Genomic DNA, 22,565 nt, shown 5'->3' with positions numbered 1-22,565 from the left:
TCCAAACATTGCTGTCTTGGCCACCTTATTTCCTCACATCTATCAAGCTGCTATGCTATAGGCTAACAGATGTGTTCTGTGAGTTTTTCCAGAACTACCTCACAAACTTGCCCAGCCTGCCACGCATCATTTCATCATCAATATACATTAAAAGTGAAGGTAACTACCATACTCACAGAAAGTACCACCTCAATATTTCCGTGGTGTCTGCAGTTGCAAACAGCAGTTACATCTGCTCAAACATTAAGGCTATACTGTACTGCACATAAGGAATGGAGTCTAGCCAACGCATACATAATCACATTCTCGTGTGTACTTACAATCTGCATAGACAATACACAGTGAGACCGTATGAGCTATGTTCAGCATGCATTAACATGCTATTTGCCAGACTTTTTATTATCCTTACCAACAAGCCAAAACTCTATGGTACACTGATAAAATTTTAAGTAGAAATTCTAAGAATCTGGGCACATTTAGAGATGGTGAATAATGCAACATTTCGGCACATTTGCCAGGAAAAGTAGATGTCTAAATCCTAATCATAAGCAGGCTGACCCCTTCCTCTGTAGATGTGAAGGTTCAGGTCACCTGGTTTGGTCGGCAGAAATTGCTGTGCGCTCTAAAGCATGAACCGTATTCATTCATTCATAAACCAACAGTGCATCGCTAGCAAAAGTGCATATCATACCATCACCTCAGGCCAAGACGCCAATATTAAAGTAATACTGAAACCAACAAGCCAATGCAAGACAGTCAAGGCTCGTTATTATCCCAGAATAAACAAGGGTGGCTAGACACTGTGGCCTAGGGTGAAACTTAACCTGCGTGCTTGTTAGCCCATTAGCTAACTAGTTGAGCGTTAGCATGACCTGTGACAGCAGGTAATGCTTGATGGAGTGAAGAGGATAATCCAGACACAATCACATTAACTGTTAGCCTGTAAAGTGATTAGTGTAAACTGACGTTGACTAACCTATTCCAGGAGCCACATAAATAAAGTAGAGACATGTGGTGGACATAGAGAAGAAGAATATGAAGGCCAGAAACGATCGGTTGGACATTCGCAGCAGCCGCCTCCAGTTCACCATTTTGGCTTAGGCCCACTTCTCTTTCGCCGAAATGAATCCCATAAAACACTTTTTGAAGTTATAAGGTCCTCGAATTGATAGACATCGATGTCAATGGCGTGGTCATGGAAAAAGCTACAGCATCGAAGCCCAGAGATGCAGCGCTAAAAAGGCTAACGCTAGCGGTGCTAGCTGGCCTGCTTTCCCCTGCCAAGAAATTTCCAGATGGAAAAAGCAGGCCTGAAACGTTACTATCAGGCAACTGGCAGCCTCAAGGAGCACTGCCGGTCGAGCATCTTGAAACCGTCACACTACGGGCTCAGCGGTAATATTACTTAAGGATATCATGGTTGTCTTCCATGGTTACAGTGTCGCCAGCAGAGACTGTCGCTGGCACTCAAGGTTGGTCATTGAAGGGGGCAGGACCGCTCTGCCTTGTCCACCACAGCCTACTCCGGGCCGGTGAAATGTTTCCTGCACAGTCGGCGCACTACTTCATCAAGCCCCACGCACAGGAGTCCAGTCATTCCACCGGGTATCTCCACAATGATCCGCACGATTATGACTTTGAACTCAAATACGTGCAGGATGATATATAAAAAATAAACCCAATAAAACTGATATTACATCTTCTTCCTTTCATTATCTGCTGGCTCTGCAGAGACCGTTTCCGGTGGGTGTATCACCCACCTCCGCGTCTCCATGGAAACCTGCGTGCGCGGAGCGACGCATCTTGCTGAGACCTTTAGTTTGTTTACTTTACCGTCTTTGGTCAACTATGCATTTACCACACACACAAAATAAAGTACAAGACGGGACACAATACAATGTTCGTTTTAGAATACACACAAACGTGCAAATCAACATGCCTGAGTCCAGAGTTCTAATCCTTCCGAGTAGCAAATAGATATCATGTATAAAAATCTGCAGCTACATCGTGGCTCCCCTGAACATTTCCAGACTCTTAGGAAAGCGGACGTAAAGCGAAACGCAGCCCAGGTTTGGTGTAGGGTTGTGTGGCAGAGCAGGACGGTTAGCGTTCGTCCTGGTATAGTTGTGTGTTTAGTTTTTCTGGACCAGCACAGCGATGTTAAACTTTGTTTTTCGCCGATTTTATGTAAGTTGACATAGAGTACTGTAAAGTTACTAAACAACTGTCAGCTGGTAGCTTAAAAATCAGACACTTTACAACCCATTTGTGTGTATGAAGGACGCCTAATAATATAAATAGAAGACAGGTCAGTATTTACGTTTGCGACCCACACGCTCAGGGTCATAATTCAAACTGCATTAAAACCCTTCCAGCACCTGCAGATGAAAAAGGAAACAACCTCATTAGCATGTTATTGTTGTATGAATGCTGACTCAGCTACATGCCCTCATGTTCACCAGAGCATTGCTGCTCAAGATAATTTTCTTGTGAGCAACGGTAAAATCTGGTAATACTAGACTCATCTTTTTCCATTTTAACACAAATCTCATTGAGAAGGTGTGTACAGAACTCCACACCAGTCCCAACACACCTGGTAAACTTTATAGAGTCATTATCCCATGACTATCAGTGGCAATTTCAATGAGAATGTTGTATCCAGTGCAATTAAGCCAGTCGTGGAGTCGTTTCAGTCCATGTTTTTTGCACAGGACATTAATGTTAGAACCACAGAGAAGAAGAACACACTGCTGGACCTCATTTCCATTATTGCAACCGCAGCAATATCTTCATTCTGGTATGAGGGAAACCTATTACAGCTATCGCAATCCTGGCTTCTGTGTAATGTTCTCCAACAGTGCATTAAGGAGTCAGCTGAGTTTTAAGTAGAAAAAATAAATTACAAAATATTTGTGAATAATGTTAATATTTTCCAATGCAAATATTGAGAAAATAGTTTATTAGAAGACAATTGGTTAAAAAAAGTCATCACAGTAGAGTGTAACATACCATACAAAATAGAATGAAATGCGCTCCTTGCCCTTCCCCTCAGACTCCTTCCCCTCAAGCCAAAAGAGAGTCAGGAACCTGTCATTGAAAACAGAACTTCGAAACATTGTTTAAAAAAAATTAAAATTGTCCTTAAAAATCACAAACATGAAGAAAAAAATCTGAAAGTTGTACTTTGTTACTTACCATGGTTCTGGGGCAATTTCTCAACGTTCTTCTTTCAGGGAAACTGGCCCAGACTGAGGCAAAACAGTACTTATCCTTTGGAGTGTGTTTCATTAATACAAATGTCTGAAAAAGAGAATTTTGTTATCAGAGGAGTTGGTAACCACTGCTCTGCACTCAGCATTTTGAAGCTATCTGACATCAACCAACAAGAAGACTAGTTACTGAAATGTTAAGATGTCACAAACTGTCAAACTGAGTATTCTCCCTAAACTGTATTTTTTCTAAATTTGTTTTTCCACACTTTACTTTCCCTTGTTTCCCTAACCACTAGGTTTTTTGTTTGTTTGTTTTGGTTTTATTTGAGCTTTACTTATTTTATGTAAACAGACAAATGCACACACCATAAAGCAAACCTGTCAGCGTACTACACCAAAAATTGCTTTCTTTCCTCTCATGGCTGAAAACAGTCATCAAAGCATGTACATGTATTATGTCATTATTTCATCATTATTTATTTCCTTACTTAGATATTTTTGCAAAAGTTATTTAAAAAAACTTTGTTATGTGTGTAATAAGTTGGTAACAGAGTAGCACTTGGAATGACAGGTTTTCAGACATATTTACTGGATATCTACAACACATTATTTGGACTTGAGAAAACAATATTTAAAGTTTTTGGTAAATGAACACTTCTTCCCTTTGACACAAATACATTTTCTTTGTTTGACTTGAGACTTGGAACCAAAGACCTGGACTTAAGTATGATTTCTCTCACTTATGGATCTTCAGTTGACATTATGGAAACTATATCTATATTTTATGGAAATAAAATACCATCAAAGACTGGCCTCAAGGCCTCTTGAGCCCAAAGCAGGCTGTGGTCTGTCTCTTCCCTTCACTTCCTTAATCACCTGTGCATAAACAAACTGATTCTAAAATATTGTATCTGTAATGTGACAAAAAAAAACAAAAAATAAAAAACAAAAAAACGAACCTGCAATACATGTAAAGATACATGACCCATAGACATGACCAGACGCTGGGTTTGGTCCCAGGTGATGCTCTGCCAGGCCTCTATTGCTGCTGTCTTCACGTCTTGCTTGTTCTTGGGGCATTTTCCCTTCAGTTTTGTCTTCAGCAAGTGAAATGCAGCTCATTTGGATTCAGGTCAGGTGACTGACTTGGTCATTGCAGAACATTCCACTTCTTTGCCTTAAAAACTCTTTGGTCACTTTCACAGTATGCTTTGGGTCATTGTCCATCTGCACCATGAAGCTCCGTCCAGTGAGTTCTGAAGCATTTGGCTGAATCTGAGCAGATAATATTGCCTGAAACACTTCAGAATTCACGTGGCCACTGCTTTTGTCAGTGGCCACATCATCAGTAAATATAAGAGAACCAGTTCCATTGGCAGCCATACATGCTCATGACATGATACTACCACCACCATGCTTCAGTGATGAGGTGGTATGCTTTGGATCTTGAGCAGTTCGTTCTCTTCTCCAGACTCTTCTCTTCCCATCATTTTGGTACAAATTGATCTTTGTCTCATCTTACCATAGGATGCTGTTCCAGAACTGCACAGGCTTTCAGATGTTTTTTTTTTTTTTTTTTTAAAAACTCTAATCTGGCCTTCCTGTTTGTGAGGCTCACCAATGGTTTACACTGTAGTGTAATATTTTTGGGTACGATATGCTGAAAATAAAAGATATAATTATGGCAAATGCGATTAAAAGGATGGAATACAAGCCAGTCCTGAAAACCCAACAATGCCAGAAGCATCTTACCTGGGCTAAGCAGAGAAAGAATTGGACCCTTGCTAAATGGTCCAAAAGGGGAAAAAAAACATGTCGATTAATATTAGAGATTACTTTTATTGCATATTCAAGTTCTGTAACATTAGAATCAGACAAAATTAAAATAACCCCTCAAAGAGGAGCAAAACCTCACATTACAAATAAAATTGGGGACGTTACAGAGTGATTTCTGTCTCAGCAGTTGAAGTTGTCAACACATGAAGTTATTTAAGAATTCAAAGCTCCATCGTGTTTGATTTTAGTCTATACCACAGATCAGGATCTGGCTGCCAAACCAGCAACTCCCACCTTCACTGCAACACAAAGCTGTGGTTTTGTACACAGATTCTCTCATATGATTTAGTTCCTCCTTTAGTCGGCCTTCAGGGCGTAGAGGACATCGTCTTGGCTGACATTGAGGCGGACGCGCTGCAGGACTCCCAGGCGGCTGGGCTCCAGCAGCAGTAACCTGCAGGCTCCTAGACGCTGACACACTGCCAGGCCCTCTGACACACTGATGGGCTGCAGACCCTCCAACCGACACAGAGCCTGGTGCTGCACGAAAACCTGACAGACCAAACACACAAAATACAAGAACTTGAAAAATGAACCAATTGTTCGATTAGAGCTCAACTGATACATTCTTTCTCTAGGTCTTGGACATTTAGTCACACAACATTGAAAATTTGAAGATGTCCACACCACAAATAAACTGAAAGACAATCAGCTGCAGTGGCAGCATGCTGCAGACAGAAAAAAATGCTGAGTAAATACAAATAACAAAAATTAAAATAAGTCATCTTTTCATGTAAACCTGAAATTATCTGAAAGTTTGAAGATTTAGAAATATTTTAATACATCAGAGGTTCTGACGTGCTAAGTAAAGACGAAATATTTCTGATTATGCTCCATATCTCAGTCATCAAGCAAAACTATGTCATTAGTGCCATTGATCATGTTAACTCCTTTGCCAGGCCAGGTAGCCTTGACTTGTATCCTTCCACTGAAACAGTGTTTAGATGACAATCCTGTGTCAAGATCTCCATTTCCAGAGAAAGTTCAGGTGTTGGTGCCAGGAGTTATAGCTAGAGTTGTTCTATAGCGGAATTGTAGCTATTTCATAATACGTCACTTGACAAATTTGTTAGTACAGCTTCAAAGGACTTTTGAGATCACTTGATCATTAGTATTTGTAGTAAATTAGGCGTTTTTATTTGGTTTGAAGAGTCCATTTTTAATTTTCTTCATATGTTTATTAGACCTTCACCTGTTGAAAAGTGGCCTCCTCCAATCCCAGTCGTCGAAACTCTGCAATGACAGCCCTGAGGAAAAGCTGCTCCTGCATCGATGCACACCTAAAACACACCATCAATGTAAATGAGAAATTGTTTTCAACTGATCTTACCTGGTAAAATAAAGAATTAAGAAAAAAAAAAACATGCCATTTCATGTCCTTACAGTTACTAATGCAAACCACTACAAATTAACCAGTGTTTCATGAATGCAACCAAAGCAAGACTCTCACTTGATGGCAGTGATGTAGGCAGAGGAAAACATCTCATTCAGTGCTTCCATCACATGACTCATTCCTACCAATCCTGTGGCTGAAGGGTTGGTGGTTGAGTGCTCGCAGATCTCCGTTGCCCGGCGACAGATGTCCAAACATCTCCGAGCATCACCCGATAGAGCAGCCACCTGCCAGAGAAGAGGGACACAGAAATGTCTGACCTAAGAGTGGGCAGGCATGTGTGTGAGCTCATAACAGGTAAGTTACTGTGAAAGATGTCCAGTTTATCTACCTTTCTGGACACCAGCTGCAGAGCGTCCTCCTCGAAGGCTTTCACCTTGTTCAGCCTGGACATGATGATCTGCTGCAGCTGCTTGAAACTGTATGGCTGGAATGACATCCTGGTCAAGCCCTAGAGATGTTGATAGAACAACTGAGCACGATGTAGCAGCATTTCAACCATCAGGGCTTTTGTTTATGCAGAAAAATAATCAAACTACCAAAAAGGAGAACAAAATTTTAAGCCAACTTCACCACCATTAAAACTGTTTTGTCAGTCTGCAAATGGTGAGAAATAAGATGGACAAAATTAAAACAATAAAATTAATATGAAAAGTTGGTACAAAAGGCAGCTAGGACATGAAAGCGGAACCAAAATAAAATAAAACATGAAAAGACTGGTTTTAGTAAGAGCCAAGCAACCCGAAACCTCACTGGTAACCAGTGAAGACAGGCCAGAACATTGATGTGACCTTTTACCTTTGAGCTGATGAAAAGCTGAACAGCAGTGTTTTGAAGTAGTATGAGGGGTCCTGGCCCACTTGTTTGCCAGTGCAACAACAATGGGGCTCTCTGATTGTGCAGGGACAAGAGCAGAGGGTACTGAACATTCTTCACTGATGCATAAATGTCCATGATTGCTTGACCGAACCATTACTCAATCTGCTTTACCAGGGTCAGGGTCTTCAATCTGTATACAATGGGTCGCTTTGAATTTTCTCAAAGGCTGCAGGTGAAAACATGTTGGCGTCTTTGCCAATGTAAGGAAATGTTTCAGAGTGAGGTCAACAGCCAGCAGCTCTAGGCTACTTGATGAAGAAAATAGCACATTTTTTGCTACAGATACCTTCTAGTGTGACCCCTTCCAGAGTTTTCTCTACATTCATTCAGCAGCCGCTCCTTCAAATTTCTTTTTTTTTCTTCAATCGTCGCAAATACACCACCGCTGCATGTCTCCACCTTCACAGCAGAGTCCTGCACTGTGTCAGGTACTCACGAGTACCCAGGTAAACTACAGATAACTATCTTGCTCAGTATCTACTCTTTGATACGTCAGGTTAATACGACGCTAATTACTCGGGAGAGCGCGGCCTTGAAAGTGACTATGTCCAGCATCAAGGCAGCAGGTCACAGTCAGAGGAGTGTCATCTTGAAAATAGGGCAGCGACTTACCGGAGAAAAGTTATTAGCTTAAGATAACTCATAATAGATTTTACAAGTTAAACAGACATTCGCAAAATATTGATGTCCAGCTAACGTTGCGTAACATATTGGTAGCTTCAGTTAATTGGGCCTGGCGCCAACTCAGTGTCGCCAACATGAGTAAACTATTGATAGCATTAAGCTAATATCTACACACCATGTGATGCAACTGCTGGTTGCATTTTCAGATGAGCTTGTTCAAATATTTTTTTAAATTTTAACATTCAGCCTTTAAAAAGACACTTTCAACTGGCCATTCAATAAATAGGCTGTACAAGGAAAATCTGCAGTCAAGTGTCATTTGTGTACGTCGCCACAGCTCCTGGGGAGCCTGCCGCCACTACTGAAAAAAAATCCTAGAGGAAACACTGCCTTAATTTCATTACCCACTGTTATTCATAATTATCTTACTTTTTGTTGTTTGCAACTGCCTGTCAGACTCCTCATCACTTACCTTTTGTTGTCTACCAGATCTCTTGACTCCAGCATCATTTGTCATTAATTAGCAACCATATAGAAACTGACCACTTTTGTTTTCTGTATTTACATACCGTCCCCTCCCAACTGTCTGACCAACTGTATAAAATGTTTTACTCTGTAAATGTTCTGGGTTGCTTACCTTCACAGACTCATGCTCTGTGTTGGTAAGCCCACCGTATACCGGAGTACTAATAAACACCCCACCACAGCAAAACAAAGCTGCACAAGACAGAAAGGAGCTTGGGTTAAGGAAGGTAGCGACCAGTCACTTTATGGGTGGTATGTGGCAGACACCATAAGCCTCCATCCCTTCATAATCCAAAAGGGAGTCTCCCAAAATGGGGAGTTCCTTGCTGTATGTCTTGACTCTCCACATCACTGCTATCTCATTGGGCAGCTCCAGGAAGACTGGCAACATCTGCTTTACCATCTTTTTCAACACTGGTGGATTTTTGCCATCAAATCAAGATTTTGCAACTTCTGCTTGAATGACAGGTAATAGGATGTCGAGCTTAGCAGCATGTTTTGCATGTCAATATCTAGAGGGGAAGATGCTGCAGCCTTCACTATACTTGATATTTTCATCTACATACTGTTTGAATTTTACTACCAGCTATATATGTAGTATATTTAATGTCAGAGCCTTACACCATAACAGTAAACTTATGAATCAATTTCAATGTTAGCTTGTACTTTGTATGTATCATCTAGCTTATCATGCATGTATTGAACTGTGTGTTATATGTTCCTTGTTCCCCACCCTCCTCTTCTCTCATGCCTCCCCCTCTACCTCTTCTGTCCTTCTCAACCTGCCGGCCACCAGGCAGATGGGTCCCCCCACATAAAGAGCCAGATTCTGCTCAAGGTTTCTTCCTGTTAAAAGGGTGTTTTCCTTGCCACTGTCACCTTAGGGCTTGCTCTGGGGGTTCAGGCATATGGGTTCTGTAAAGCATCTTGAGACAATTTGACCTGTAATTGGCACTATATAATAAAACTGAATTGTGACTGCTAGCAATGAAGATGGATTCTTCCTACTTATAGTCAGACAACAGCAGCTATGTGTTAGCTGACCTTAGTCATCATCACCGTCACCATCACCCTTGAAAATGACATGGGCAGCAGTGAAACTCACATCCCTTGTCTGTCGCTGCCACAGAAAGATGGGAGTCTGCCTCCAACCAGCTCACCCACATTTCAGGACTCAGCACATTTGCTTATTACCAAGTCTCCACCCAACAGGCTAATTTGTTGGACTAGCCAACAACAAAGCAGCTTCTAAAGAAAAGTAACACATCGGATGCATGCTTGGGCAGAGGTCAAGGCAACCCTTCTCATTCACTTTGCCATACAATTTCAAATGGTAAAAGACAGTCTGACTTCATCACAGAAGAAGACATAGACTATAACAGATCCAATTCATGGGACTCATCAATAATGAATTTAAAAGTTTTTTTGTATTCTTTGACAAACCATTAACAGGAGTTGAAGTTCAGTTTAGTGCTTCCTGTTTGTAGGGGTTTTTCCTTTGAGTTTATTAAATATCTGCAGCATCAGACAGCTGCAGGACCCAGGTGAGTGTCTCCAATGCGGGAGAGTTGTGCACATTTACACACAACAGAAGTAACTTATTAACTTACTTAGAATTATAAATTATCCCTGACATGAAGAAAGGATTGATCAGAATATGATAAATCACACCGTTTCTTACTTTTCTTCACATCAGACCGAGCGGTCACACAGCTTCACATTTTAGAAACTGTAGTTAAAACATTAGTTACCAGTAGTCATGTCTGAGTTGAGACCTGAGCACCATCACAGCTCAGAATAGTTTTATTTTATTGTAAGAAGCAACTAGCAATTTGGGGTTCAATGTCTTATCCAAGGACATTTCAGCACATGGTTGAACTGCCAGCTTTACAATTAGTAGAGAAAACCACTTGTGGCACAGTTGTGCCTCAGGTTTGTTGTCAAAAACAGCTGACAAAAACATATTTGAAGAATCCTCAAGAAGTTTCCTGCTGCCCTACACTCCGGTGCTTACAGTCATGAGGTTAACAACCTCACTTAAGGGTTTAATTTATTTGTCAGGGGCAACTGAAAATAAGAAGTTAACCACAAAGAGAGCATCTGGGATGATGATCAAGACACCTCAATGCCGTCTGAATAAAGATGTAGGTGGTCTCCACCAAAGTTTTCTTTGAACTATGCATTTTCTTGTTCTCTTTGTAGGATCCACCAGCCATTATTACACAGTGGAACAGGACAAGAACAGATTTTGTCTGTCATTTCCTGCCCTGGGTTTAACACCTTCACAGCCACAGATTGGAGACGGGGCTTGCTTTGTCCAGTGGAGCCAGATACATAGACATTGCAAACAAGACGCTTTCCAGATCTGGTACGAGGGTGCAAAGTGACGAATCAGCAGGAAAGCATGAGACCAGACTTTAAAGGATTCCCCTACACAGACCTCCAGGATGTAAATTAGGCCGGTCTCAGCCAAGAGACTGGTTTAAACCCCTAGCCACAAGGGACCAAATGGCCACCAACACACATTCAGACTGATTCCTGAGTCATTGAAGGGGGGTTCAGGAACCTGCATGACAACTTCAAAGACATTCCACTCACTGACAAAGGAACTCTGGACTCACGTCAGAACCAACAAATACAATCATCCCACAATTCTGGAGTAAACTCCTTCTTATGTACATCCATTTAACAGAACAATTGAACTTTTCAATAACTTCATGATTAATCCACATTTGCCTTGCCTTTATTATTTTATTCCTCCTGATTAGTATCAATATGATAATTCGTAACATGTCTATCATTCACATGATCATATTTGGTATCATTTTGATCTTCTGTCAGTAATGCACCTAGGTACATCCTGTTCACCAAATTACAATATTTTTGGAGTTACAGACACCACAAAAATTACCTGAAAATAGGCACGTTTACATGAAGTTTTTTAATTCAGAATTATTAATTCGGAATTAACTGATTTGGAATCAAAGTTTTGTGCTTCGCATTTACATGGAAATATTATTTCCGAGTTAAGGTTTACATGGACCGCACATTTATCCCCTTCCTTAATTCTGCTTTAAAGCTTGGGTGTTGGAAAGGATTCTGATTGGACAGGGAATGGACGTGACGTATCCCTGTTTACCAGAAGAAAACAAACTCCATTTGCCGCAGCATTTCTTTTCCCCAACAATATGGAGGAACAACTAATAAGCATACTTTTCTCTTTGCTTTTTATTGTTGTTTTGAAACAGCAACGCGACAATGGCGTACTACTTCTGTTGCGTCACTTGAGAAGGAGAAGAGAGATAGAATACCGGAGGTTGCAGAATGTGTACGTCGCTACGTCTCGCTATGTGAGGAGCCAAGCATGCACAGAATGACTGGAATTAACTAAAGCGGAATTAAATGTATACATGAATCGAACGTACACAGGAATTAGTTTATTCGGAATTAACATCGGAATAAACCAGGTAGTTTATTCGGAATTAAGTTTATTTGGAATTAACTTTTTAATTCGGAAGTAGGTGTTTACAAGGAGATTTTAAAGTGGAATTAACTTTAATTCCAAATTAAAGAGGAATTAAAGGTCTCATGTAAACGTGGCAATCGTAACTCTGTGAGGGACATCTGGACATCAGCCCTCCCTGACGGAGGATCTACCCAGACCCCTACTAAGTTAATGATATGCAAAGGTCCACTTTAAAAGACGACATCTGAAAGCAGCACTTTGAGTCCTCCTGTACCATCAGAGGCTTCCAACCCAAGACTCCTCCTTTGCCATCAGAGTCCTCCCAGAAGAGTCCTCCTTTTTGAGCTCTCCTTTACCCAAGAGGCCTCCTGTACCATCAGAGTTCTCCCGACTCCGAGGCTCCACTCTGTCCACCGCTGTTCTGACCCACATCAGCAAAGGTGGACCATCCACCGAGGCAGCAGTATCATCATCATCATCACGGCACGCAAGTACCTTTCATTCATTGGAACTTGGTGCAACCTCCCCAAATGATCTTTTCAAAGTTAAAATTTACAGGCTAACAAATAAGCCTACTATCAAATTGACAGCTGCTTTCAGGTGTGGTCTCTTTATTCCTTTCCCTCAGAACACCATATTTCAAGTGTAATAATAATCCCAGTGTTACGTTAAAATATTGTGTTCTCTCCCTTCCTTTCCCCATCATTCACATTTCACAATCTTATTTGTTTTGTGTTTTTGTTGTTTGTCTTAATGTGTGTTATTGTTGTTATTGTTTAGATTAGTTTAATAAATGTACATAAAAATAAGTTCAGTGCCTCAATTGTTTTGTTGTTCACATTTTGGTCCCTAACTTGTACCGATTCCAGCTACCTCAATTTTATCCACTAATGAAGGTTGTGTTTTTTATTAAAAGACAATTTTGTTGCCATGCCTCATGTCTATATGAAGCCAGCACATTTGAAAGAGACAAAAATGGCTAAAACAAGGAACCTAATGCAGCAAACACTCCTGGAGAGCCAGATTCTCAGCCAGGAAGGGTTCAGCTGCAGCCAGATAGCCAGGAAGTGCAGATGCAGTCCATCAGCAGTTGGATACATTCTGCAGAAATACAGACCAACCAACAGCTTGGAAGACAAACCAAGATCTCAATGTCCAAGGGTTTCTACAGCAAGGAATGAACGCATCCTGATTTGCATGTGCAGGGAAAACTGCCGAATGACATCACAGGGCAGCAGTAGTCAAACCAAACTAGTGTCCAGTGTTCAACCAGCACTGTACGTGGCCGATTTTTAGATCATGGCTTAAAGTCCTACAGGGCTGTCAAGAAGCCCCTGATCAATGAGAGACAGAGGTTAGCCTGGCATTGTTGGGCCCAAGCACACAAGAACTGGACAGGCAGGAATTGGAAGAAGATTCTGTGGTCTGATTAGTCCAGTTTATCTTCCTCCTGCTAATGTTAGAGTATGCAGAAGAAGACGAAGCATTTATCTCCAGCATGTACAGTACCTACTGTCAAGCATGGTGGAGGCAGTATCATGGTTTGGGGATGCATGAGTGCTGCTGGTGTTGGTCATCACACTGTCTGTGATGACACATTGAACTCTGCCAACTATTGTGCCATTCTCCAAACCCACATGCTCCCTTCTGCATGTGTTCTGTTCCATCAAGGTCAAACTGGATGCTTCAACAAGATAATACTCCTTGCCAGACATCCAGGGCCAGTAGAACTTGGCAGCAGGAGCACAGTATCCAGCTCTTAACGTGGCCAGCTCAATCCCCGGATACCAACCATTGAAAATCTGCGGTGGATTATCAAAAGGTCTGTTTCAAAGCGTAAATCAGAGAATTTAGAAGAATTAAAAGCAGTAATTCAAGAAGAATGGGACAAGATTACCCATCAACAGTGTGAAAGGCTCATGGGGGACATGCCAACCAGGATTAGGGTTAGGGCTCTACTGTGTGCTAATGGCAGGACTACTAAATATTAATATGATGATGTAATGTTTTATTTTTGTTTGTTTGTTAGTTATGCCCTCCAGCACAGTCATAAACATCCCAGAGAAGATGGACCTGTGATGTATGTTCATGTTCGCAATTGAAAGATTTTTCCACAAATATTTCATGAATATTTGAAATTGTGTAAAATTTTAAGGATGTCCGAAAACTTATTTCCACCACTGTACTTCAACTCACCCATAATCAGAGACTATTTGATCTACTTGTCCAATATTACAAATTCTAAATCAATTGTATTATTAAAATGTATAGTGAACATTTCAGGCTTTTATCTTTAACAGTTTCTAAGATAATGTAATTCAAATAATACCTCAAATTTCAGCAGGCAATAAATGTGCCAAAAGTGGGCTGGTGGGCAGTTTAAAAAAAAAAAAAAAAAAAAAAGATCCTGAAATGTTTTTAATATGTCAAAAAAGTTTCATGCAAATCAGAGATGGTCAAGCACAAGGGCCCTGACATGAAATAACCCAGTAGCCTTAAATTCACAAATACAAGCTCACATACTTCAGCAGCTTCCAGACATGCAAGATAGAACACTGGTGAATTATTCAATCCGCCTATTCCAGCCCCTTGTACACATGGGTCACTTATCCTTTAGTGTTCCTCACTGCTGCATTCACACAGAAGACCCATATTGCTGGAGAGCGCCGGGATACACAATGTTTGTCATTCATATGAGACTAGTCAATACACCAAGTGATGTATGAAACATAATAACACAATAACAGACCAAAACTAAACAAATAGCAGCTGATCAAGGCATTCAAATAATTAACAGCCCAGTTAATTTATGACTTCTTAAACAGTGAAACTGAAAGTTCTGGGTTCGACCTGAGGATGGCAGCAATGTGACAAAATATTAAACTGCAGCTGATAAACTATAACTCAGTGTGACAGTTCACCTGTTTGAGGTGAATAAAAGTTCACAGCTGATGTTAGATTCTCAGCGGCTCTTTCTCAGAATTGATCATTTACAGTTCAACCTGAATCATTAAGTTATTACAGTTGCTCTGACACTGATTCTGTACAAATGTAAAAAACTATGAAGAAATAGTCCTAAACAGCTGGAAGCTAAACTGTCATTCTGTTTGAGACAGCTGACCTGTCTGATGTGAAGACATGCAGACCTGCTGTTAAATCCTGGTCTAGACTAATCTGCTCAACAACAGTTTCTAACTATGCAAATTTAATTAAGTTACAGGCGCTGCTCAGTGTACAAATGTGTGCAACCGCTCTCTTTGGAGACGCACTGACGGATACACACAAACTGTGTATTAACTGTTTCCGTGATGTTCTCGCACGAATATTAATGCTGAAATGTAGAAGAAACCTTCCCCTACATCACTTCAGTTCAATTTGATTTTATTTATATAGCGCCAATTATAATTCAAATTGTCTCAAGACACTTTACAGAACCCATATGCCTGAACCCCCAGAGGAAGCCGTAGGGTGACAGTGGCAAGAAAAAAACGTCCTTTTAACGGGAAGAAATCTTGAGCAGAACCTGGCTGTTTATATGGGGGGGACCCATCTGCCGCTGTCACACATCTCAAAGTACTGCTGCTTGTGCATATCTGTCCATTAATGTGAAGGCTCAGTTCACACTCGTGCCGTAATGTAAGTGACATGGAAATGTTACAAGGTCTGACCTACAGATCAGCGACTAGGGTGCGCATTCACACATGCAGCTGACCAGTTTAGTTGCCATCAGAATAATGGAACACAGTGTATGTCTGAAAGGGGTAAAAGTATGCACACCTTTGCAAGCCTGACTCATTGGATGTAGGTGGTGGGTATCAGTCGGCCATTGGCCAATCATTTCAGTCGCCGTTCTCCCCTTTTCCACTGTATGTTTGTTATGACATGGGTGACATGTTGTTGTTTCGCCACAGGAAACAACAACATGTCACCCTGCATGCAGATGTTAAACCACTAAAATTCCACACATTGCCATTTTGAATGAAAGCCGTATCCTTCAAGTAGAGCCACCCACAACAGCTGTGATTGGTTTAAAGATACACAGGCAAGCCAAAGTGTCCATTTTCCCCTATAGTAGAATCATACTGTGGTACAGTCAGAACACTATGTTCTACAAAATGGACTGGCAAAGTGAGACTTACTCTAAACAGGCTCAAAGAGTTACACTGTCTCTAGCAGCAGTAAGGACAGACAACAGAAAAGGCAAAGCTGACAAAATAGAGCTTCTAGTAAAGTCTGAATCTTATGCTTCTCAAGCTGATAAATAATCACTGTCAGTGACATTGTATTTCTGGACTGACTTGGAAATTCTCAGAAATTTTTGCTCATATCACTCAAGCATTTTGTAACAAATACTGAACCCTACAGCAGGCTTGACAAACCTTTTGGAGGTCTGGAAATGAAACATACGAGACACCTGAAATTAATACTTTGCCAGAGTGATAGGTCCCTAAGCACTAATTCAAGTTTTTTTTCATTGTATTTCCCATTAAGGCGTCTTTCATGCGTCTCGGGCTCATATTGAGTTTACACTTCCGTGGAAGAAATTCATTTAATATCAAAGCAAAACTGTGACCACAACTATCCAAAAAATACCACAAATACACTGTATATATACAAATAGGAAATACAGCAGGTTGAAATAAGTATGCATTTTCATGTACTTTCAGTTATTTGCTGGCATATGTACACACATTTTGGGTACAGAGGAATTTTTGGCACAGAGCTGAAAGAGCTGGGGAGGTGAGGAGGGTGGTCTATGTAAAGGGGTAACATTTATGTACACATAAATAGATGATTTTCAAGTAATTTATGAATTAAGGTTAAAAAAATACCTATCTAAATCTGTGTAAAATAAAGAAAAACTCTTCAAAAGCTGTGTACAGCAAACACATAGCTTTAAAAAAAGCAACTAAAAACTGCCTGCAGTGACATTATAGACTCTAAGTCAGATACTTAGAATTACAATTACTCTGTTCTTTACAGGCCTTGAGTTTTGATATCAGTCAAGCTACAGCCATCCATAAAAAAGTGTGCACCATTACAGGATGGTGCCATAATTAAAAGAAGTTTCTGAATGAATCATGCACTTCTCTGTGAGAAACAATGATTTGGATGAATGACAGAACAACAGTTAGCGTAAACTGAGATGTTTTTTTTTTTTTTTTTTACTGGGCCAGAACACAGTGTTGATATAAAAATTCTCACCAGTCTGCTAGCCACTCTGTTGATCATGATCCTCTCCGGCAGGTCCATGGTGTTGGCAATAGTCAGTACCACCAGACGAGCGTGGCGCTGTGTTGGCCAGTCAAAGAGGTTGTACATCACGTTCTGCTTCCTCGTCCACAACAGGTCTAACTGCAGGAATGAGAAACACAAAGAACCGGGCCATTACTGTGCTGTCACGGCTCGTAATTGCAAAAGGCCTTAATAAAGACTGTGAGCTGTATGTTCAAGTTGGATAACCCTCACTCTCTGTAAGGTGTAACAGACACTGGGTTTTCTTTATTTATAAAGCTCTTACTGCTTTTTTTCACCTCCTTACATCACTTCACCAACGTTCTTCAATGCAGGCCCTCACCACATAACAAATTTAAAAGAAACGCTTATGAATAAATATTTTGCAGTTTTAAAGTGAAAGATTAGCGTCAGGTCTATCTGATTGCAAAATACGCAGACATAAAAGACTCTACTAGCCATAGTAAGTGTAGTATGAAAGAAAAAAGCTTAATACTGTAAAAAAAAAAAAGAAAATCACAAATTTACAGAATACTGCATCCATAATGGTTAGCTACATCAGTTTTTTTGCATATTGTTGGGACAGACTCCACTATCAGTGCACTGTGACAACCACAACTGACAGCAGCGCATATTCTATTATCATAAGTGTAGGACTTCTGTTAAACGTTTGTGCAACCAATAATGGCCCCTGAGGGTCCAACAATTTTAGGGCAACAGTTGGATGAATCATTTAAAAGAAGTAAGTACCTGTTCTCATTCAAAGTTTTTTTTAATCATAAATGCCTTTCATAGAATGGAATACTTGGAGCAAGAGCTCTGTTCCAGTAGCAATACCAAGCACAAGTTAGTAACATCCTCTGAAGTCCTAAGAAATCTAGCCAGCAGTGTGTTAACTGTCAATCAATGCCTTTGTGTCTGTCACCTGAGTCCTGAAAGGGTCCCTGTAAACCCTGTATCTTGTATAAGTCGTTTTAAGCCTTTACTTGTGCTTTCTATTCATCCACAGGGAGAAAAATGCTAGCCATCCATCTATTTGAACATGTAAAAAAAAAGGGGGAGGAAGTAGCGCATTTACTTTCAGTTTAATTGTTTTAATGTTTGTTTTGAGCTCTGGATGGTGTATTTGGGATCTAGTCCACAAACTACAGTGTGTTCATGGCTGTGAAGTGTCAGTCGGTCAGCCAGCTAGCCAGCCAGCCAGCCAGCCAGCTAGCTAGCCAGCCAGCCAGCCAGCCAGCCAGCTAGCCAGCCAGCCAGCCAGCCAGCCAGCTAGCCAGCCAGCCAGCCAGCCAGCCAGCCAGCCAGCCAGCCAGCCAGCCAGCCAGCCAGCCAGCCAGCCAGCCAGTCAGCCAGCCAGTCAGCCAGCCAGCCAGCCAGCCAGCCAGCCAGCCAGCCAGCCAGCCAGCTAGCCAGCCAGCCAGCCCGCTAGCTAGCCAGTCAGCCAGCCCGCTAGCTAGCCAGTCAGCCAGCTAGCTAGCCAGCCGCTTTCCTTCTGATCAGTTTGGTGAACTGTTGAATGCAATCACTCCTAGACACATACTTTTTTCCCCCCATTCTGTTTCTGTCAGGGGAAATATTTCAGTGTTTTTAGTAAATTCCCATAAAAGGACATTATGGTAAATATATAGGAGCTCTCACTTCGTCCACGAGCAGCACAGTGGTCTGCTTCCTGGGTGCTGGGTTGTTGAATCTTTTGTCCAGCAGTGCTGCTGCATGGTCAGGAGTGGCTTTCTGACCTGTCAGATTCTGCAAAGATGAGAGCAGTCAGTCAGTGCAACCGCTAACATGTCAATTGAACAAGGGGGTAACTCATACATTTTTTTAATTAACAATGTATGAAATGACATTGTGCAAAAAGTGTGGCGGAATGATAAGCTGAATCTGCAGCTCTGACTGGTTGTACTGACCTTTATAGTGAGCCCAGGTTGAAAACTACAGACCAGTTTCACTTCTGTCCTTCCTGTCTAAAATACTTGAGCAAACTTGATCAGCCCTCCACTGGTTCATGTCCTACCTCTCAGGGAGATACCTCAGAATGATTTGGAGGGGAGAAGTGTCTGAACTGCACAGCATATCCGCAGAAGTTCCTCGGTGCTCAGTCCCCTCCTCTTCTCAATATACACAACCTCACTTGGTGCAATAATCCACTCCCATGGCTTCTCATACCATTGCAATGCTGATGAAACCCAGCTCTTCCTGTTGTTCCCCCCAAACAGCCACACTGTCTCTGTCTGGATCTCATCATGACTTGCAGATATCTCGTCACGGATGAAAAATGACACCTTCAACTCAACCTCTCCAATACTGAGCTCCTTGTCATGGCTTGCACTTTGTATATATCATCAATGTTACTCTTATCATGCATGTATCCCAGTGTGTGTTCTATGTTTTCTTGTCCCCCACCCTCCTCAGCCTCTTCTGTCCCTCTCAACCTGCTGGCCAGCTGCAGATGGGTCCCCCCATACAACGAGTCGGGTTCTGCTCAAGGTTTCTTCCTGTTAAAAGGGAATTTTTTTCTTGCCACTGTTGCTTTAGGGCTTGCTCTGGGGATTCAGGCACATGGTTTCTGTAAAGCACTTTGAAATGATTTGAATTGTAATTGGTGCTATACAAATGAAACTGAATTGAATCCCAGCCAGCCCCTCTATACCACAACAAATCAACATCCAGCTTGAATCAAGTCAAACCCACAGAGTCTGCCACACACTTGGGTGTTATGATCGATGAGCAAATAACCCTCAAGGCTCATGTGGCCTCTGTTGCTTGGCCATGTCGATTCGTCCTCTACAACATCAGGAAGGTCAGAGCCTTCCTGTCTGAACATGCAGCACAACTCCTGGTGTAGGCTCTCATAATATCAAAGATCAACTATTGCAACTCCTTACAGGCAGGCCTCTCCGCATGTACGGTCTAACCGCTGCAAGTAATCCAGAACGCAGCAGCACGTTTGGTTTTCAACCAGCCTAAATCAACACATCACCCCACTGGTTCAAGTTGCTTCATTGGCTTCCAGTTGCTGCCTGTATAAAATGCAAAACTCTGAAGCTTGCATTCAAAATGACAATGAAAACAGTTCCCCCCTATCTGAACCCTCTCATTCAGGTCTACACTTCCTCCTGCTCACTACACTCAGCCAAAAAAGGTGCCTGATACAACCACCGCAACAGGGGCGGTTGATAGTTGGACTCTTCTCCTCTGTGGTGGAACGAGTTACCAAACTCTGTTTGAGCTGCAGAACCCCTCAGTCTTTAAGAAAAGACTAAAAACTCAGCTCTTCACTGAACACCTTTGCACTTGACAGATTGCAAAAAAAAAAAATCCTATCATGTCTGTACATACTGTAGACACCATGGTTCTATTGCCACACTTGAACGTGTTTTATGGCACTTACCCAGGTTGTTTTCTTTCCTTGCTTGTGTTGTATCTACTCTCAGATGTACGACGCTTTGGATAAAAGCGTCTCCTAATTGAAATTCTAGAATTGTAGTGATTCTCAGCTACTTGGACTGCTGTTCAGCTACAACCGATAACCTCACTATCTGACTCCATCTCAGTGCTCTCCTAGCCTCATTTTTATTTGCAGTAAGCAGCTGTTTTGAGTGAAAAGAGCAAAAAAGCCACTGTACATACCTGCTCACCAGTAAACACAAGAAAGACACAGCTGTGAAGTCGGTGGAACATTTAGTGGCAATAGCGGCAGATATGACCATCAGAAGCAGGTGGAGAACAAAAACAACAGCTTAAAAACAGAGAATACCAGACTAAGATTCATAAAAACGTCTTCAGATGAACGATTGCATTGTTGGATGCAACAATAAAGAATTGCTTGCCAACAAGTACAGCTTTGAACATTATCCGTTACTGTAATTTTAAAGAAACAGTTACAGATGCGTTTTTTTCTCTAAAGTCAGAGGAGAAAATGGACATCAGTTGACTCTGAGCCCACTACACAGACACACCTCCAGGATGTGTACAGCAAACCGTAGCAAAAAACAAAACAAAACAAAACCCTGCAGTGCAGCTCCATCAAACAAACAAAAAATCAACATCCCACAGAAGGTAAACTTTACTACTGTATTTCTATTAATTCCGTGGACTCACAAGGGACAGATAGAGCAGGTGGCAGAATATCTGGATGTTTAATTCATGGTGTGGATCAAACACAAACACGCTGATTCCAACATTTCCATTAATTCTACTGGAAAGACTTCCAGCAACTGCGTTATTGACACAGTATGCGAACACATGCAAGAAATTTGACTCAGTTGTTTCTTGCTCTCAAAGTACTTACACAAAATAAAAGACATGCGTTGAAAAAAGGGGCAACAGGTTATAGAAGGAAAATGAGTGTTGAACTTCTAGGTACAGCTTATTAGATCCTGCCTCCTAAGAAAGTTACATCTCTTAAACACCCAACCCAAACTTGTAAAGCAGGTTTCCTGTCATAACTTTCAGGCAACAAGCTGAGATTGTTTTTAAATACATATCCAAGTTATCTGCCTGGGTAAATGTTTTCCTTTGTGTTCTCCCCCTAGACCCAACTCAGTCATTTCCTATATCTTGAAAGCTAAAGATTTTGATTCCTGTGGAGTGTTAAAAATAAAATGTGAAAAAACAGATTCTGTATTACATTTCTGACTGACCGTCTGCTGAGTTGTTAAAGAACTGTTCCCACCTGCAGGATCTGAACGTAGGCCTGGTGAGGGTCCGTCATCTTCATCCCGTTGATCTCAATGAAGTGGAAAGTTGGGATCTCATCCACATCCGCTGCATGCTGCAGACAGCGCATCACCTCATGGACTGTGGCAGTCTTTCCTGTTCCAGGCACACCTGAGATATACATGCAACTGAAACACAACAACAATAAAACACAAGATGGTCTAAACTAGTGGTCTTCAACTTTTTTTGCACCATGGACAGGTTTCAAGGAAGACAATTTTCTACAGACCAGTCATCGTGCACATAACAAATAATAATCTTTTTTATTTTTAGTTCCAAAAAAGTGTCCTAAACAAATAAAATTACTTTTCATTGCTAAATGTGTGATTATTTTTTCTCAGCATTGAGTCTCTCCCTCTATTAAAAGAAGCTCTCCAGAGATGTTTGCTTTCTATTAATTCTGGCAGGGGTTAGATTGTTTCATTTACCGGCAGGGCATGAGAGCTGACAGAGTCAAGTGCGGAAAACAAGCACAGATGGAGGTCATTTTTCAAAATAAAATGACCTCCAGACTGCCCTAGAAGTAAAATTTAAAAATACAACATATATATTCTTTCTGTGCGACCTGGTACCAAATGACCCATGGCCCAGTAACGGTCCATGGCCCAGTGGTTGAGGACCACGGGTCTAAACCATTTCTCCTGAACAAGACCTATTTTTAAAAACCTAGAGC

The 22,565-nt window shown here is 41.3% G+C and overlaps 2 protein-coding genes across 7 annotated transcripts in view; both read right to left on the bottom strand.

The window, feature by feature from the left end:
* b4galt6 (UDP-Gal:betaGlcNAc beta 1,4- galactosyltransferase, polypeptide 6) overlaps positions 1-1,753 on the bottom strand; it is a 30,039-nt gene extending 28,286 nt beyond the window's left edge. The window contains exon 1 of one of the 2 annotated variants that reach the window (XM_023271877.3): positions 977-1,753. In XM_023271877.3, the coding sequence (XP_023127645.2) occupies positions 977-1,091 (115 nt within the window). In that variant the 5' untranslated portion in view covers positions 1,092-1,753. The remainder of the gene's footprint in view (positions 1-976) is intronic. The other variant, XM_055014023.1, reaches the window with a different exon arrangement.
* Positions 1,754-5,031: 3,278 nt separating this feature from the next.
* The window catches only part of orc1 (origin recognition complex, subunit 1), a 37,181-nt gene continuing 19,647 nt past the window's right edge, over positions 5,032-22,565 (bottom strand). For 4 of the 5 annotated variants that reach the window (XM_055005385.1, XM_055005388.1, XM_055005389.1 and 1 more), the window contains 7 exons: positions 21,849-22,020; positions 18,812-18,919; positions 17,141-17,290; positions 6,773-6,892; positions 6,499-6,668; positions 6,241-6,328; positions 5,032-5,540 (listed from right to left, as the gene is read on the bottom strand). In XM_055005385.1, the coding sequence (XP_054861360.1) occupies positions 5,346-5,540; positions 6,241-6,328; positions 6,499-6,668; positions 6,773-6,892; positions 17,141-17,290; positions 18,812-18,919; positions 21,849-22,020 (1,003 nt within the window). In that variant the 3' untranslated portion in view covers positions 5,032-5,345. Of the gene's footprint in view, positions 5,541-6,240; positions 6,329-6,498; positions 6,697-6,772; positions 6,893-17,140; positions 17,291-18,811; positions 18,920-21,848; positions 22,021-22,565 lie in introns of those variants that run through there. The other variant, XM_055005391.1, reaches the window with a different exon arrangement.

Source organism: Amphiprion ocellaris, chromosome 2, assembly GCF_022539595.1.
Source record: "Amphiprion ocellaris isolate individual 3 ecotype Okinawa chromosome 2, ASM2253959v1, whole genome shotgun sequence".
Lineage (NCBI taxonomy): Eukaryota > Metazoa > Chordata > Actinopteri > Pomacentridae > Amphiprion > Amphiprion ocellaris.
This window is presented reverse-complemented; position numbering and strand designations above follow the sequence as displayed.